Source organism: Talpa occidentalis, unplaced genomic scaffold, assembly GCF_014898055.3.
Source record: "Talpa occidentalis isolate TD23 unplaced genomic scaffold, MPIMG_talOcc4v2.1 talOcc4.15, whole genome shotgun sequence".
Taxonomy (NCBI): domain Eukaryota; kingdom Metazoa; phylum Chordata; class Mammalia; order Eulipotyphla; family Talpidae; genus Talpa; species Talpa occidentalis.
This window is the reverse complement of record NW_023601543.1, coordinates 11,486,422-11,504,704: the sequence shown is the minus strand read 5'-3', so window position 1 is coordinate 11,504,704 and position 18,283 is coordinate 11,486,422. Positions and strand designations below refer to the sequence as shown.

Below are 18,283 nucleotides of genomic sequence, written 5' to 3'. Positions count from 1 at the left end.
CTCCCTCCCCCCCCCAAGATCAGATTTTGCAAGGGACCCTCAGCTTCTTTTGCTGCAATGCTCTGCTTTGAAACACCCAGCTCAATGCCTTTCTTTCCTCCAAGGCACAAGTCTTCCTTGCAGTTCCTGTGGGTCTTCACCTCTTACTTTACTTTTCCTGCCTCCAGCTCTCCAACAGACAACTTATCTCTTTGCTAGCATTCTGGTCTTCCTACCCAAATATGGATTTACGATGACAAGGCAACTATTTTGTTCTGAAATCAGACAAATTAGGAGTACTTGGAAGCCATACGTAAATGACGAGGGTAGAGGTGGTTTCAAAAATTAAAATAATTCTCTTCCTGAGAACATATACTAAAGAACTCGGGGCCTCTCTGGTGGTGCAAGGGTTAAGACACAACCTATGAAGCTATCCACAGCCACCACAGCAGGAGTTCGATTCCCAGCCAGCCACGGAGCAACCCACATATGGTGCAGCAGACCTCTCCTGGCTCGCCTGCTGCTCCCATCAGCAGTGTACTTTGGTCAATCTGCCTGTTCTGTTCCCCACTCTGTCTCTGGTGAATCCTCTCACCCCCCATGCCTCTGGTCTGTACCCCAGCTCTTGTATGTATAAATAAATAAATCTTTTAAAAAAATTTTAAAAAGAAAGAAAGAAAGAACATATGCTCATTGTAAAAAATTTTAAACAAAATATAAATCAGTAAGTGGCCCACAGTAGGTGCTCATTATAGTAGTTCTCTTATCTAACTTCTGCATTACTTTACTGATTACTCAACACTTTCCATTCCTCCTATAAAATATATTGACTGATATCCAGGCTAAGTTGAATGCTTGAAGCTAGTAGGCCATTCACTGGAGTTCAGCATTCAAAGAACTTCACTAAAAGAACTACTTGATGGATGTATATCAAGAAGAAAACTGAACCCAGAATAAAGGAGTGGGGCTCAAGAAATAATGGAGCATGAAATTTGATAAACACATAGGCAATTTTAAAAAACATCAGGGTTAAAAAAAAATAGGGTTTCTTTTTGGTAGTATGGAAACTCATACCAAATTCACTTGATGAAATTCGTCTGTTCTAAAAAATTGTGATTTACCTCTCAATAAACCTGCCTTTTAAAGAAAACAAAGGAAGCCCAACAATAATAATGATATAGTGACCAATTTGGAGGAAACTAAAAAGTAAAGTAGAACCAAAATACTGCCCAAGACAGGAAGTAGACAATTAAAGATAGGAATTAGAATATTGCTTTATAATTCAAAGGATAAATAGAGACATACATTAAATTGAAGTTTTGCCCAATCTTTGGGTCCATTCAAAAATTTTAAAGGTAAATAACAACATAAATACAATTTCTAAAATTTTAGAGAGAAAGGGAAGATAAAAGAATAATAATTCAATAAAGATGGGGAAGGCAAGGAAAAAAGCAATGAAAAAACACAGTAATATAAAATAAAATGAAAAAAATCTAAACATAACAGGAATACAATAAAAAAAGCTGAAAGTCTGTTTAATCACATTTTAAAGAAACTTCTCAGACTAAAATTTCATACAAAGTTTGAAAGAAAAGGAACCATAAGGTACAAACCAGGCATATTATTAAAAAAAAAAAAAAGCTTGTATGACTATATCAGATTTAAAACATAATGGAAAAATATCTTTGGGGTTAAGAGGCCATTACTGTTAAAAGGAATGGTAACAAGACACTATAATAATCCAAATAGCATGTTTCTGGCAAAAGACACACTAAAGATATACAAATCTTACAATATTACAAACAGCCCTATGCTAATAAACTTGAAATTAGATGAAATAATCACGGTCTAATCCAAAGAATAGCAAAAGAATGTTAACTTATTTTATAAGGTTAGTGTAAATTGACTCTAGAATCAGACAAGAACAGTACAAGAAAGGAAAATATTGGTCAAATTCACCTATAAACATAGATGCAATATTCTGAAGTAAAATATAACAAATACAAATCCATATAGGCATGCAATTACGTAAGATATATTCTAGAAAATCTGTTGATGTAATTCACCACACAAACAGATTAAAGGAGGGAAACCAAAAGATCATTAAAATATATGGGAAACCATGGTAAAATAAATATTTTGGCAAACTAGCAAAAAGAGGAAACTTCCTCACTCTGATAAAAGGTAGCTAACAAAAAATACAATAATCATACATAATAATAAAAGAATATAAGCATTTAATTTAAAATTCAGAGGAGAAAATGCTAAGGATGCCTGTCAGTACTGCATCTGTTTGAAATTGTAATTGAAGACCCAGCAAACAATAGTATAAAGAAATATATGTCATAAATACATAAGGATTGGAAAGGAAGAAAAAAACAATACTTGCAGATGATAGTCTACATAGAAAATACAATGAAATCTATAAACAATTAGAACAAATAAGAGAATTCACAAGGGTGTTGGATATATTAATATGAAAAATTAATATGATTTCAATGTACCAGAAACAACCAATTAGGATATGCAAATTTTTAAAAATGAATGATCCCACTTCCACTCATGCCAGCTAAGGCCAAATGGGGAGCCTGGACTTTCACCCTCTCCAAACCTTAAGGAGGTGCTCAACCACCCAGCTGCAATGTTGTCAGAGGTCTGAGTGGGAAACTGGAACTTTAGCAAGGCTCCTTCCCCTGTGGTGAGAGTGGAGAGTATGTGAAGAGCCTACATTTCCACTTTCAGTGGTAGTAACAAGGAAGTACCTCTTCCTCCACTGGAGCAATGTTAGAGGAGATATGCTAAGACAGAAGATTTAAACAATATAATATCCCAAATACCAAATTTTTAATTAGAAATTACTAGTCATATCAAGAACCACAAAAATATCAACTTGACTGAGAAAAAATAATCAACAAATGCCAAGACTGAGGTGATGCAGACATTAGAATTATCTGACAAAGATTTGAAAGTAGCCATCATGAAAGTATTTGAATTAATAATTATAAATACACTTGAAACAAAGGATAAAAAAATCTCAGCAAATTAATAGAAGATATAAAGAAGATCCAAATGGAAATTTCAAAACTGATACAGATGACCAAAATCAAAAACTTAATGAATAGGCTCAAAAAAAGTTGGAAGAGACAGAGAAAATAAGTAGTAAACTTGAAGACAGAAAAATAGAAAGTACCCAATATGAACAAAAGGGACAAAGTAGACTGAAAAATATGGACAGGGTCTCAGGGATCTGTGGGACTATCACAAAAAATACCGCGGTTGTGTCATCAGAGTCCCAGAAAGAGAACAGAAAGACGATGGACTCAAAAGGTTTTCAAATAAATCATGGCAGAAATTTTCTCAAATTTGGCAAAAGACATGAACCCACAGATTCAAGAATTTTAATGAATCCCATAAAGCTACCCCCCCCCCAATTTTCTGCACTGAGTACATAGTCAAACTTCTGAAACACTACAAACAGGAAAAAGATCTTAAAAGCTGATGAGACTCAACAAAAACAAAGAAAATAATCCAGTCAAAAAATGGGCAGAAGAGCTAAAAAGAAACTTCTTTGAAGAGGAAATGCAAATGGCCAACAGGCATATGAAAAAATGTTCAACATTATTTGTAATCAGGGCAATGCAAATCAAAACTACCATGAGATACCATCTTACACAAATGAGAATGGCACATATTAAAAAAACTAGCAACAACAAATGTTGGCGAGGGTGTGGAGAAAAAGGAACTCTCCTGCACTGCTGGTGGGAGTGCAAACTGGTCCAACCACTATGGAGAGCTGTGTGGAGATTTCTTGACCTACTAAACATAGAGCTTCCATATGATCCAGCAACTACACTCCTAGGTATTTACCCGAAGGACACAGAAACATCAATTCCAAAGAACACCTGCACCCCTATGTTTATAGCAGCACTGTTTACAATAGCTAAGCTATGGAAACAACCCAAATGCCCAAAAATAGACAACTGGATCAAGAAGATGTGGTACATATACACAATGGAATATTACTCAGCAATCAAAAAAGATAAACACATGCAGTTTGCAGCAACATGGGTGGAGCTAGAAGGGATCACGCTCAGTGAAATAAGTCAGAAAGAAAAAGAAAAATACCGGATGGTCTCACTCATAACAGGAATTTAGAAAACCTAAATAAGAGACCAGGAAAAAGACTAATCAATGCAAAGTAATAATCAAAATCAATAAGCAATTATAAACCAGACACACACGGGGGGGGGGGGTGGGGTGGGGATTACGGAATGGCGGGGAGAGGAAGAACAAGAGTCAAAATAAGGGGGTGTGCAATTGTATGGGGAATATAACCAAAATGAAAATGCACACATTGTACAAACATGAAAAATGATGTAAGAATTATATAAAATAGAATATTTTAAAAAAGCAGCGAGAGGGAAACGGCAACTTAACTGTAAAGGCCAAACAATTCCAAAGAGTGAATTTCTCATCAGAATCTATAAAAGTTGCAAGAATTGCCACAATGTTTTCAACCAACTGTCCATCAACAAATGACTAGACAAAGCAATTGTGGAGTATATACTCAATAAGATACTACTCAACTATTAAAATAGATGAAATTGGGCCTCCCCGGTGGCGCAGCGGTTGAGCGCTGGGTTGCGAAGCTGCCCGCGGCCTCTGCGGCCTCTGCGGCGCCGGTTCGATCCCCGGCTGCTCCCCGGCCACTGGAGGAGGGTCCCACATGGCGCGCAGACCTCTCCTGCCACCCGCTGCTCCCCTCAGCAGTGTACTTCGGTCCTTCTGCCTGCTCTGCTCCCCGCTCTGGCTCTGGTGAATTCTCTCACCCTCCCGCGCTTCTGACTGTACCCAGTGCTTGTATAAACAAAACAAACAAACAAACAAACAAATAAAACATGCCTCTATTAAAAAAAATAAATAAATAAAAAATAAAATAGATGAAATTGTGTCTTTTGCAGCAACATGGGTGGAACTTAAGGTGATGATGCTAAGTGAAATAAGTCAGAAGGTAAAAGACAATTACTGTATGGTTTTTCACTTATTTATGGGACATAAATAACCAAAGAAAAACTGGCAAAACACAACAAAAACAACGGTTAGACTCTGTCAGTGGTATCATGTGAGGGAACTCACAGACCACTGGTGGGACTGTTATTTGTTAGTGCCATTTTGAAAAGCAACCTTCCAAGACCCAGAAAAACTAAGTATATACTCTTCAACCCAGTAAACCTACCCTACTTTCTAAAAGGAACATACCCTAGAGAAGTTGCCATCCAATGTACAAAGACACTGGTGTTCTTTGTAAGTTGTTTATATTAGTAAGAAAAAAAAAAGTCAATATCCATCCTTTGGAGAATGAATAAATCAAATGTGTTTTGGTGTACAACAGACTACGAGCTAATGTTGGCATGCACTCACGTGGACTGATCTCAAGAACTTAGCGTTGAATAAAAAGAATACCAAAGTGTATCATGTGTTATCCGTGGCCTGGAAGAAAACGTACCAAATGAAGGAAAATGGATTGACTGGAAGTGAAAGGAAAAGGGAACTTCAACTTTTCCTGTAGTGTTTTATTCTTATTTTTAAAAAAATGCAAGACAAGGTAAATGTGGTAGGATATTTCTACTCCACATGTTGCAAACACAAGAGTTTGCTATCATACCCTTTTCTGTACTTCACTTAGGATGGACAGCTAAGAGAGGGGATAGAGCAACGCCCCCCCACATTATGCTTTCAGTCTTTCTAAATTAAACTTCATTTCAAACAACTCCACATAAAATAAAATTTAAAGCAAGATTTATAGAAAAATGGACACTTGCATGCCCCAAAAATCCCTTCAAATGTGATCAAGCATTTATTCTATCTTGTTCACCAGTCTTGAACAGATTTGACACAATTTAAATATTTCTTGGCTCATCTGCAGAGTATCAAGGCTTGTCTGTGGCTTTGAGATTCCTACTCCCTTCACCCCAAACAGCTCTACCAGTTGTTCAAACTGCTCAAATCTTTCTTCAGCCACAGTTGTTGTTTTTTTTTTTTTTAAATGAGAGTCTTTTTATTGCTTTAGGCATGTCCCTTCCCCTAACCAGTGATCAGAATTTTAACTATCTAACTATTCAATTTCTCTCTGTCTCTTTACATGGGGAAGAAACTGGATTTCTGTCCCACACAGTTTGGCAAAGGATAGCAGGGAGTGAGAGATTACGGCCAGATGTACATCTGCATGTCAGCAGCAAGAAGGTCTGGGATGGTGCTTTTCAATCAGAAGGGAGGCTTTTTCCCCCTCTCCAAGGAGAGGGCCTCCTCCCTCCCATCAGCTATTTGGCTGCTAGATGCTCACTGATTAATTACTAAGGTTACATCTACATACAATTGGACTTCTTAACAACAGTTCTAGCAGGCTTCCAGTTCATTCCTGAAAATGCTTCTTATTTTTAAAAGAACTAACCTCCTTTCCCAAAACATACATTTGAAAAAAAATGAGAGGAAAATAGTAAAAGAACAAAGCACAGTTTTCAAACAAATAAAGTGATTTCACCACAATTCCTAATATTAGAAAATTAAGCACCGGTGGGAGAGTATTTTCAGGGGCAGGGAAACAATTTGAGTGTCTTCAAATCAGATCTTCAAGCCAATCACTGAGTCTATTATATGGAGGGTATCATTCCTGACACCTTAAGGTTAAGTTCACAAATCCATTTTAAACTGGTAAGGTAAGGTAACACAGGTAACCCATCTCTTTCCCAACAACCCTCCCTCACCCCGCCCATGCTCAATAGACATATTCTATCATTGCTAAGTTCCTTTTCTAGTTTGACTCATTACTGAGAATATCCAACTGTTTTTTGAGACAGATAGATGAGGTCCCCAATACAATCACTGCATGAAACCCAACTGGAAACTGCCTCTAGTTTTGTTACAAGGCAAGGAAAGAGGCGGCCCAGACCCCACAAACCTGCTTGCTCTAAGTAGGTTCTGCCATCCGCCACATCAACACAAAACATATGAGACTTTAGTGGGAAGGAACTTTAATACAATTAGGAAACAATACGGGAAAGGCAAAGAATAGATTTTCTAAATCAAGCACCCAAAATTACCCATCCCCTCATGGATAAAATTCTACCCAAGCAGGATTGGCGCAGAGCAAGGCCCCAAAGCCTGTCACAAGTCTAAAGCACCTTTCAGTGGGGACCCACAGAAAAGGATCAGAAACAACCAGACAAGTCTGGAAGGAAAAGAGCAAAATCAAAATCAAGATAAAAGCTGCCATTGTCACCTCCCCACGGGTCTCTCACCCACATCTGTGTCACCCAGTCCACGATCAAAAGGCAAGCACAGTTTCTTCACGTGTCTCTCGGCTCCATGTGCCTCCTCCAGGTCTCCTTCTGGCTCCATCCTGCTTCCTTCCTTCCTCAGTCTCCTCTGCAGCTTCTTCTCTCTCTGCTGAGCTCCACCCTCCCTTGGGTGGGGCAGGGGCCCTGGAACCTTCACCTTTCCTGGGGACCACCCTGTTACAGTTTCACATTTACCTTCCAGTGGCACTCAACACACAATGCAGCCGGAGCTAGAAGTAGGTGATTGCAAGGAGTATAATTACGGGTTCTCCAAGCTAAATTCACAAATATGAGTGATGGTCACTACTCAACCAAGACCCCCATCTCAGTATTAGGGGAAATATTAGAACCCGGTGAAATAAGCAGTAACTCCATGATACCAATGAAAATTAGCACTGAAAATTTTGAGGGTAATCCAGCTGAAATGTATTAATTCAACTCTGGAAAGCAGTACCCACCCATCCTGCCTGCCCAGATCATCTCCCCTTCTCATATACCTTGTGGGTCACTGCAACTCTAAATTGTGCTACAATAGACCAGTGCTTGCTTTTCACATTCATGACATGCTCCTACGGGTGTCTTTGAGGGAATACATGATTCTTAGCAGGCTGGCTATGGAACTGGACCCTTTTCTCTAGTTCTCATTAGAACATACTGAAATGCCAGCAAGTGAGAGTGACACCATTATTATAAGGATAACCTTGAAATCCCTTCCAACTTATAACTACAGTAAGCCGTTCAGCAAATTCAGCTGGCTCTCTATGATTAGTAACAAATTATTTCTGTCACATCTTAGAACCAATCATGACGTATCTACTGTGGCTGACAATGGTGACCCTTGTTGGATTAGTGACCTGCCACTCTTTCCATGCCTCTGCACATGTTTGTCCCTCTGTTCCAGAAGGTCCTAAACCCTGCATGATAAGTCTACAAAACAAGTTTCGTGATTGAATGAAAGAATGAATGAAGTGTTGGTGTCCTCGGATAAGCCCCCCACTGTATTTATAGCCTTCGTACATTGGGCCGCAGCCATGCACCCATGAAAATTAATATTCTGTTATGAATAGAAAAGTCACCTGTGATTATGGGTGATTTTTTTTAACCAGAAAGCACTGAGGAGTAAGATGTTTTGCAGCTGTGCATTTTTACTAAGGGCTGTTTAAAGAAACATAAAATATGTTTGCCAGAAGAGGTAAAAAGATGGATGCAAATTATAGCCCCCAAATAGGTAATTCATTATTCTTTTGCATTTGCCTCAAAATGTGCCCCTAAAAGAGCAATTACCCTTGGATGTCATTTTTGACCAGCGACAGGGACCAGAAAGAGTGACTTAATTTGGGCAGGAGTTTGCTGGGACATAATATGGCTACTGTGCCTGGAGTCTTTCTTGGTCATAAAAGCAGTAAGGAAGTATGACATAACAGTGTGATGGTAAATCACAGCTCAAGCCATTTTGGTTGGCAGCATTTGAAAGACAAATAAACATTCCTTCAGGAGCGGAGAAGACGTGGCCTAATTACTGCCATTCCTGACCTGGGAGTCTGCCCTGGTGTCGTTCCTGGACTCAGGCGTGTCTACACAGAGAGACAAGGGCAGGTATCTGTCAGGTGAGGAGGTAGGATGTGAGGACGGGCTGTCTCCTCCTATCCAAGGAAATCAGGCAGCCAAACTCCAAGGACAATCTGAGGGGCCCTGTGGAGCCCGGAGGGAACACAATCAGAGGAAGAGGAGAGGTTGCCCCCAGGCACTCTGACTTGAAAATTGGAGTTGGGGGGCAGGGTGAAGGAGCTCATTGCATTTTTGAATTTCTGCAATTTTTACCTCAGGCTAGGCCAATTTACCTCTTCCTTCCCTCTGAGGTCTCCCTGCCTGGCCACAGCTGTGGCCCAAGTAGGCTTGGGGACCATCCCAGGGGACAATAACCTAGAGATGGAGCCTCGTTTGCTGCGTTTTCAGAACTCAAAAACCTCCACTCTTTTGCATCCGTTCTTTTACACCGATAGCACCTAGTGTCCTCCCCTCCTGCTTCTGATTTCTCTGTCTATGTTTCTCTCTCTCTCTCTCTCTCTCTCTCTCTCTCTCTCTCTCTCTCTCTCTCTCTCTCCTTATACATCTATCCCAATCCCATCCATTCTCGAACTTTGTTTACATTGTGGTGAATATATATATATATATAATTTTCCACATTAACTATTTAAATATATAGTTCAGTAGCATTAAGAACATTCATTCACATTGTTGTCCAGTCCATCGCCAGAATTCTTCATCTTCACAATCAACTCTACCCATTAAACAATTCTGCTTCCCCCAGCACCAAACCCCGGCAACAACCATTTTTTTTCTGTCTCTAAGAACTTGACTCCTCTAGGTCCCTCATGCAAGTGGAATCACACAGTGGTTTGTCTTTTTGTGACTGGCTTATTTCACTTAGCATGCTGTGCTTGAAAATCATCCGTGCTGTAACTTCTGTCAGAACTCCCTTTTTAGAACTGAGTGATATTCCATTGCACAGATAGACCACATTTTAATTATCTGCACATCTGTCAATGGACACTTGGGTTGTTTTCATCTCCCAAACTTTCCTTTGAACTGTGAAAAATTAGGAATGAACACCAAAAATGCCGATGTGAGGTAGGCATTACCCCATTTTACAGACAGCAATACTGAGATTCAAAAAGCTGAGTGATGTTAATATTTGTAGCAGAATTTGGATTGGAAATCCCTCTCTTCGGCTCATCTGACTCTAAAGATTCCACTCACAAGTACCTCTCCCAATGCCTACCAAGGCCCAGGGACCCCTTCGCCATCAGTTGCTACTTCCCTGTGTTTGTTGCAGGGAGTGTTGATTTTGTTTGTTTTTTAAAGAAGGGTAGAGTTGACTGCACAGACTGGCCATTAACCACACAGGCCTGGAAGGGTCCTTTGAATCCCTCAAATCCTGATCAACCCCCTCTCTCATAGGCACACCTATGGGCCCACAAACACACACACACTGAGTTCTAAAATCATTCCACTTTGGGGGCTACCAAGACTCCTCTGGTGTTTAAACCAGGCAGTGAACATTATTGGGATGCAAAGATTAAGTTGAACTGTGTTCATCAATTAGCAGAAAGACTGGCCCAGAAGCCTAGGGACTTGGTTCATGTTCTGGGATCCGCAACTCTTTGTTATTTGTTTTATTTCTTCTCCTGTGGCTCTCTGCTCTTGTCTACCTTGAATGAATTCATTAAAGAGGTGCCCAGCATTTTAAAATGCTGGAAGAATTAGGCTTCAGGCTGTTGGCAGATGTTTGCCTGTCAGTGCGTGTGTCTTAGATGCCTGAGGGACACCCAGTTCCACTAAGGAGAAGAAAGCCAGAGGAATTTTGCAGCTGAGAGTGGGGTGTGTGTTGGGGGGTGCCCCACAGAGGTGAGAAAAGGCCCAGTGGGGCAGGGAAGTTGCAAACGAAACACAGACTCCACAGCTTCAGTTTTGCCAGGAGCTGGCCAAGTCCACAGCTCTCTGGCTCCTCCAAAGACGGGCCAGAGAGGCCGTGCACATGCCGCTACCCTAGGCAGCGGCAGGCCCAGCTGGGTAAACAGAAGTGCAGGAGCAAAACAAGCCAATAAATCATGGCACAACTCTAGCCCGTGAGTCTGCAGTCCCTCCTCCCGCTTCCTTTCCTGCTCCCCCGGGTCTCCCGATCAAGCAAATGGGCCCAGGTGTCCTTTCATCTATCTCCTTTGCCCTTTACAAGGGAGACGGGTATCTTATAGGAAGGGTGAGCTCAGTCCCACCTGTGACCTGCCCCGCAGGGAGCCACGATCTTCACACTTCCAGCTGCTAAGGGCAAAAAAGGCCAGCAGACCTGGAAGGCTTGAGAAACTTCAGGTCGGTCTCTGGTTAGGGGGCCCTGGGTGGTGGACCTTCAGAGTTATGGAGATGAATGCAGCATGTTCTCCTCCTCAAGCACTGGAGTGTGGGCACACAGAGCCCTCTTAGGGTCAAGGTTGGCCTCAAACTCTATCATTGCCTCATTCCCTCTTGGCTTCAGTTTCTCAAAGACTCCCCATGCAGAAGTTCAGAGTTCAGAACTCATCTTTGAGATCACTCATTCTGCTTGCAAGTGGATGTATCATCCATTGTGATGCCAATGATCCCCCGCAGGCCTCTTCCTTCAGGAGGCCTACACCAGGCCATGTTCTACTGGGCACTGAGTGTCCTCAGTGTCTACAACAATGCTAACATATAATTGGTGTAGATTAAACACTTGTTAAGTGAATGAGTGAGTTGACATAGTGTGATGGTTAAGAGTGAGTCTCTGGAGTCAGACCAGAATTTCAGCACAGATTCTGCCAATCTGACCTTAGAAAGATGACTTACCTTTACCTTCCCTTGGCTTCGGTTTCCTTGTCTGTATAATAAGAATAATGGTTTCATCACAAAACTAATATTGTGAATTAAAAGAGATGATGCATGTACTGCCCTCAGCCAGAACTTGATTCATTAGTCCTCAGTAAAATGTCAGCTGCTATTATTATTATTATTATTATTTTGTATACTAACTCCAAAAAAACAGCTCCAGACTGCCAGGGATGCTCAAAGAGGATTCTATGTTCTCATCCTGACCTGATGGAAAAGAGTCCTCTAAAGCCTACATGGGTGGAGAAGGAAGAAGTGGGAGATTACTTGCCAGGGATTTGCCTTCTCTGGTTTGCCAAACCCAAACCATCTGAAATAGTCTTTAGAGTGTAGAAATATATTGCACACATATGACAAGTAGCTTTTATCAGCCATGCAGGTGTTGGGGGAAAAAATTAAGCCATCAGTGGGGACTGCTACCTGAGTGAAGGCAGAGGTTGAGGGTAAGCCTACTTACTAAAATTCTGTAAGCATTCAAGCAGCCAGTTACAAGTCTAAGGGTTAGAAATAGCATTCTGATTCTTCATCAAAAAGTTCCCCAGTTGAAATATATAAAATAATTTTTAAAAATAAAATAAAATAAAAAGGCTAACAAAAAAGAGTTCCTCAGTTGGAGCCTACCAACACAGAGACGCAGACCCCAGTAGGAAGTTACTACCCTATTCCTTAGTGGAGTCTTTGACTCCATGAGCAGAATGGCTGCCTTAGCATGCGCTTGAGTTCGTCAAATGTCACACACTATATTTCAAACATGTGAGTTGACATCATGTGAACAACATTACACTCACTTCTAACCCTACTTGAACTTCAAAGGAACTTGCCAGCCATATTGGCCCAACCTAACTGTGTCTCACTTTTGATCAACTGGTACCTGATGGCCAAGACTTTGATGCCCATATGTAATTAGAAACGGAGCCAAGAAAGGGAATTTTTGATTAAAGGTAAATGAACTCAAGTCTTGGAAAGTTTGAGTTCACAAAGCCCATGAGGTCAGAGCAAGTCTAAAATTCTCTACCTGAAAATACTCCAATGACATCACCTTGAGTCTGGGAGCGTCCTTGGGGTCTGGAGAAGTGTGAGCCAAGAAGCCTTCCTGGAGAAAAAAAATTCCCCATCGCAAAGTCTCCCCAGAGAATTTTAGTTCTCAACATAGCTGTAGGGTAAACTGAATTTTGAGGAGGACTGTGAGGATAGAAGTGTAACCTTTCACTCCTGGCTCCCTACGCCAGCTTCTCCAAATAATGAACTTGCCTGTGTGAATTATTTGAAAAGTACACAAAGAGCACCCTACTCTCCAAAAATACCTCCTTCTTGGCCTCCAGTGAGTCACCTTTTTTACAGCTTTGGGGCTTGACATTCCTCATGGTCAGGGAATTTGGACAGGGTTACTTAGGGAGGCTTTAGCAAACAGAACACGTGACTCAAGCAAGTGTATGCTATCCGGCCAGTGAACGAGGTCTGTGAGCAAGGGACACCCAACATGGAACAGATTTTGAGAGCAACCTCAGGACCTAATGCTCCCGCTGGGGAGCAGACACCTGAGAGATATTATCCTGAGAATTACCTACTTAAAGCCACCAGGGGCTGGACACAGCAGCAAAAAGGCAAGATAGGAGGGCAAAGAAGACAAATGTTTACATTTTGCCTGGAGCCGTGCTGGGTAGTCTTCCCATAAGACCTTTCTCCATCAGACAGAAGGGAGACAAAGCTGAAAGACCTTTCTCCTCCTTTACTCTTCCCACCTCTCTGTCGTGCCAAATGAAGGGGTTACGAAAGGTCCTGTGAATTGCTGTTTCACAGAAAGACTAGGCCCCCCACTTACAGGTTGCTTACTGATAAAAGAATTTATAATAGTCATCCTCTAAGTAGAAAGTATTTCAGCCAAGTCCTTTTTTACCTCACACCAGGGCAAAAACTGTGGACAAGTGTCCCTTATGAACATAGATAAAAAACTCTAAACAAAATTGATAAAAGGTGAATCCACAGAGACAAAAAGAAGATTAGTATTTGCAAAGGGTTAGGGTAGGGTAGAATGAAAAGTAATTATTTAATGTGTATAGTATGAGGGAAATATTCTGGAACTGTACAGTTGGTGACTACACAACACTGGATACACGCTAATGCCACTGAGTATTTTTCAAATGAGGCATTTTGTGTTATGTGTATCTTGCCACAATAATTTTAAAAATCCTCAACAAACTATTAGTAATCTGAATTCAATAAAATACAATAATGATAACATTATGACCACTGAGATTTTCCCCAGGAATTCAAATTTGGTTCCACTTATGAAAATAAATCAATGTAATACAACATACTCATAAACAGTGGGCTAAAACCACACATACATTTCAATCGATGCAGGGCAATCTTTTGACAAACTCCAATACCTTTTCATGATAAAAATATTCAACAAACTAGGAATGGAAAATAACTTCTTCAATCTGACATAGGCCATCTATGAAAAATCCACAGTAGACATCAAATGTAATGGTGCAGGACTGACAGATTTCTCCCTAAGATCGGGGACAACAAGATGTCTACTCTTCTATTTGAACAAAATGCTGGAGGGTCTAGCCAGGCCAGTAAGGCAAGAGAACAAAATAAAAGGCATTCATGTTGGAAGGGAAGAAGTAATATCCCGATTCAGCAAAGTGTAGGATACCAAATCAATGTAAAAAATAACTGTATAACTATATATTAACATGGACAACCTTTTACAATAAAATAATTAGGAATGAATTTAACCGAAAAAGAGCAAAACATTTTTGTACATTATAAGTTTTTCATGTTTGAAAATGTATCACCTTAAGCTAAAATTCTGAAGCAAGTAACTAGAGATACAGTCTCAAGAAGTAAAATGTTAAATGTTTTGGGGGCCTCCCTTGTGGTACAGGGATTAAAGACACAGCACTATCAAGCTGTCTGCAACCACTGCAGCATGAGTTCGATCCCCGTCCAGGGATCTAACACACATGGTGCAGCAGACCTCTCCTTTCTCGCCCGGTGTTCCCCTCAGCAGTGTATTTCAGTAGATGTGCCTGTTCTGCTCCCCACTCTGTTTCTGGTGAATCCTCCCCACCCACCTCTGGCCTACACCCCAGTTCTTGTATGTACAAATAAATATTTTTTTTTGAAAAAGTTAAATGTTTTAAAAGATCTTATTTATTAGATGTTTTAAAATTAAATGATGGGGCCTCCCCCGTGGCGCAGCGGTTGAGCGCTGGGTTGTGAAGCTGCCCGCAGCCTCTGCAGCGCCGGTTCGATCCCCGGCTGCTCCCAGGCCACCAGAGGAGGGTCCCACATGGCGCGTAGACCTCTCCTGCCGCCCGCTGCTCCCCTCAGCAGTGTACTTCGGTCCTTCTGCCTGCTCTGCTCCCCGCTCTGGCTCTGGTGAATTCTCTCACCCTCCCGCGCTTCTGACTGTACCCAGTGCTTGTATGTATAAGTAAATAAATTTAAAAAAAATAAAAAAAAATAAAATAAAATAAATTGAAAAATGTTTAAAAAAAATTAAATGATGGTGGGGAAAAATCACTTTGGTATTTAAATTCCATGGAGTACATTTTAAAGAAAAAAGTAAATTTTCTTTTAAATGTTGATATTTACAGATTGAAAATAACATCTTTGGAACTGTTTATACTTATAATTTAAAAATTATCTGTTTATACTTATGATTTAAAAATTATCTGATACACATGTGCAAGAGGACACTTAGTAATTAAAAGACCAAGGAACACTGAGAATGAATGGCACAATATCACTTGTGTGGTGTTTTGGTAAAAAATATATAACCTCAATCTTACGTAGAAACATCAGACAACCCTAAATTGAGGTGCATTCAAAAAAGCTTCTGGCATCTTAAAAAGTGTCATGGTCATGAGAGACAAAAAAAAAAAAAAAAGATGGAATGACTGTTACAGATTGGAGACGAAGGAGACATGGCAATGACAATTCAGTGGAACAGAACACATCAGTGGACCAGTGAACTGTGCTAGAAGATTATTGAGCTTTGGTTGCATTTGTGGGGTGGTAACATACATCTGAAGAGGTGTGAACCTAGACCCCTAAATCAAACACAGTGTTATAAACCAATAAAAAAAAAGATCAATGGAAAGGCTGGGGACATCTGAATGAACTCTAGTAGTTTAATGCTGTAGACTGAATGATTGTGTGCCCTCAAAATTCATATATAGAAATCACAACCCTTGATGTGATGATTGGGAGTGGGAGGGAGTCTCTGGGAAGTGATTAGATCATGAGGGTGGAACCTTCACAAATAGGATTAGTGTCCCTACAAAAGGGACCTCAGAGAAATCTCTCCCTTTCTACCATGTGAGGAAACAAGAAGATAGCAATCTGCAACCAGGAGAGAATTCTCACCAGAACCCAACCATGCTGGTATCCATTTCTCAGACTTCTAGCCTCCAGAACTGTGAGAAATAAATTTCTGTGGTTATGAACTACCCAGTGTATGGAGTTATGGTCATAGCGGCATGAACTAAGACATTTAGTTAGTATTATTGCCTAATGTTAACTTCCTGGTTTTAGTCACTATACTATGCTTATCAATTAACATTAGGGAAAACTGGATGAAGGGTATATGGGAAATCTCTGTTCTATTTTTTCCAATTTTCATATGAGTCTAAAATCACTTCAAAACAAAGTTTCTAAGTCCTGTGGAGATCAGGCAAAAGCATTTGAAGATCACTGTTACATGAGTCACAGTGTCCATGAGATAAGGGCAAACCTGTGCAGCTCTACCTGATTCTAAGATCTGAGGTAGCTTCTCCCCTGGTGCCCTCACGCAGGACTGATGTGACAAGTTTCCCAGCATCCTCTTGCAGGAAACAGTGACAAGTAGTACTCACTTTTCTTTCTGTGGGTCTGCACTGTGCACTGAGAGGATACTTACATCTTTCTTAAGTGTGTGTGCTCAATTTATTTTCTTTGTAGAAAGGGTTATTTTTCCTGATTACAAAGGCAATATAAACTCCTCATAGGAATTTTAGTAAGCAAAGATAACTACAAAGATGAAAATAAAAATGTTTCAAATTGCACACTTACAATGAGTGTGTTGGGCTATTTCCTCCTAGTCTTCTTCCACGCATAATTACATGAGTTGTGGGGGATTTTAATAAAAATATGAATCATCTCATTGTAATGTAAACTACTTTTCTTTTTTTTTAACAATTATAAGACCATCTCTCCACATAATGACATGCTTTTCTCTAACACCATTTTAAAATTCTTTTGTGTGGATGGATGAAAATTGATGTGACCAATTGCCCCTATTATTGGACCATGTGCTCATCAGCCCAATAAGGGCTGTGGTTCTGGCTCTGCCAGGCTCTGCACACAGGTAGACACTTAGCCCAGGTCAGCTGCACCCACACACATTGGTAGCTATTAAATCCCAAAGAAGATTGGGTTTCTGCTCTATTGAAACATAAGCAGCCATCAGAATATTGCTGCTCCTAGTGGATGATGGCAGTCTGCAGTGTCCATCTCCCTGCACCCCAATTTAGAAGTTTTTGGGTATATCCCCAAACATCATATAAGTACATTTTTTCAAATTTCATTGATTTCTAATAATTGATTAACTTGTAAACATAATTTTAACATTTATTTTTCCATTTTATTTTGTGCATAATAATACAGTTGTAGTTTACAAATAATATTAATATATGTACTAACATAATAATTATGGGTGTTATTTAATATCCTCCAAATAATGTACTTATTTGGAATTTTTATGTATAATTTTACTTGTGAAAATTATTTATTTTATAAATTATGTATAATTGATCATACTTCTTTGTAAATGATGTGTATATTATTTATAAATTATGTATTAATAATGTGTAAATTACAAACATGCAGTCTTAAATTTGCTCAGTGTGTATGCTTTATACCACATAGCATATACAAAAAATAGAAATCTAAAAGTGATAAAATAAATGGAAATAGATGTTCAAAAATGTTCTTCGTGCACCCCAGTGTGCACACCCTACTTTGGAGATCACTAAATGAGGAGATCCTCAATTTGATTCATTTGTTTTCTGGGAAAGAAAGGCAGCATGTCGCTTCTCATAACACCTTCAAATAGCTCCTGACCAGGTCCTCAGTCAGGAAGTTCATCTTGAACCCTCTTGGACCCCTCCAGGCACTTCAAATTGACTCCTGCAGAGGACTGCTGACCTCTGTGCCACATGGCTGTTCGTTATGCAGCTTGTGTATTGTCTATTGACTTTAGATTGTTGGAGCCTGTAGGCAAGAGGCGGGCCATTAATCTGTCCAGCACTTAGCCTGCTGTTAGCCTTCATTGTTACAGGCTACTGTGATTTGTAGACCAAACACTGGCCCTGGAGTCAGAAAACCTGGGTTTTCCTCCTCCCTCTGCCCCTTGCTTAGTTGTATGACCTTGGGCAAGCCAATTTATCTCTCTGAAGGAAGCCACAGCTTGTCACAGGAGGCAGTGTGACCTGGCAGAAAAGACACAGGTCCTAGAATCACCCACACCCTGTTCAAATCAGCCCTGCCACTCGGGTGCTATGCAATTTGGG

The 18,283-nt window shown here is 40.2% G+C and overlaps 1 protein-coding gene across 4 annotated transcripts in view; it reads right to left on the bottom strand.

Annotated features, from left to right (window-relative positions):
- PLAC1 (placenta enriched 1) overlaps nucleotides 1-18,283 on the bottom strand; it is a 163,176-nt gene that overhangs the window by 111,079 nt on the left and 33,814 nt on the right. The window contains exon 1 of one of the 4 annotated variants that reach the window (XM_054695547.1): nucleotides 7,278-7,443. The exons of 2 other annotated variants lie outside the window; for them this stretch is intronic. In XM_054695547.1, the coding sequence (XP_054551522.1) occupies nucleotides 7,278-7,377 (100 nt within the window). In that variant the 5' untranslated portion in view covers nucleotides 7,378-7,443. Of the gene's footprint in view, nucleotides 1-7,277; nucleotides 7,444-18,283 lie in introns of those variants that run through there. One more of the 4 variants, XM_054695546.1, reaches the window with a different exon arrangement.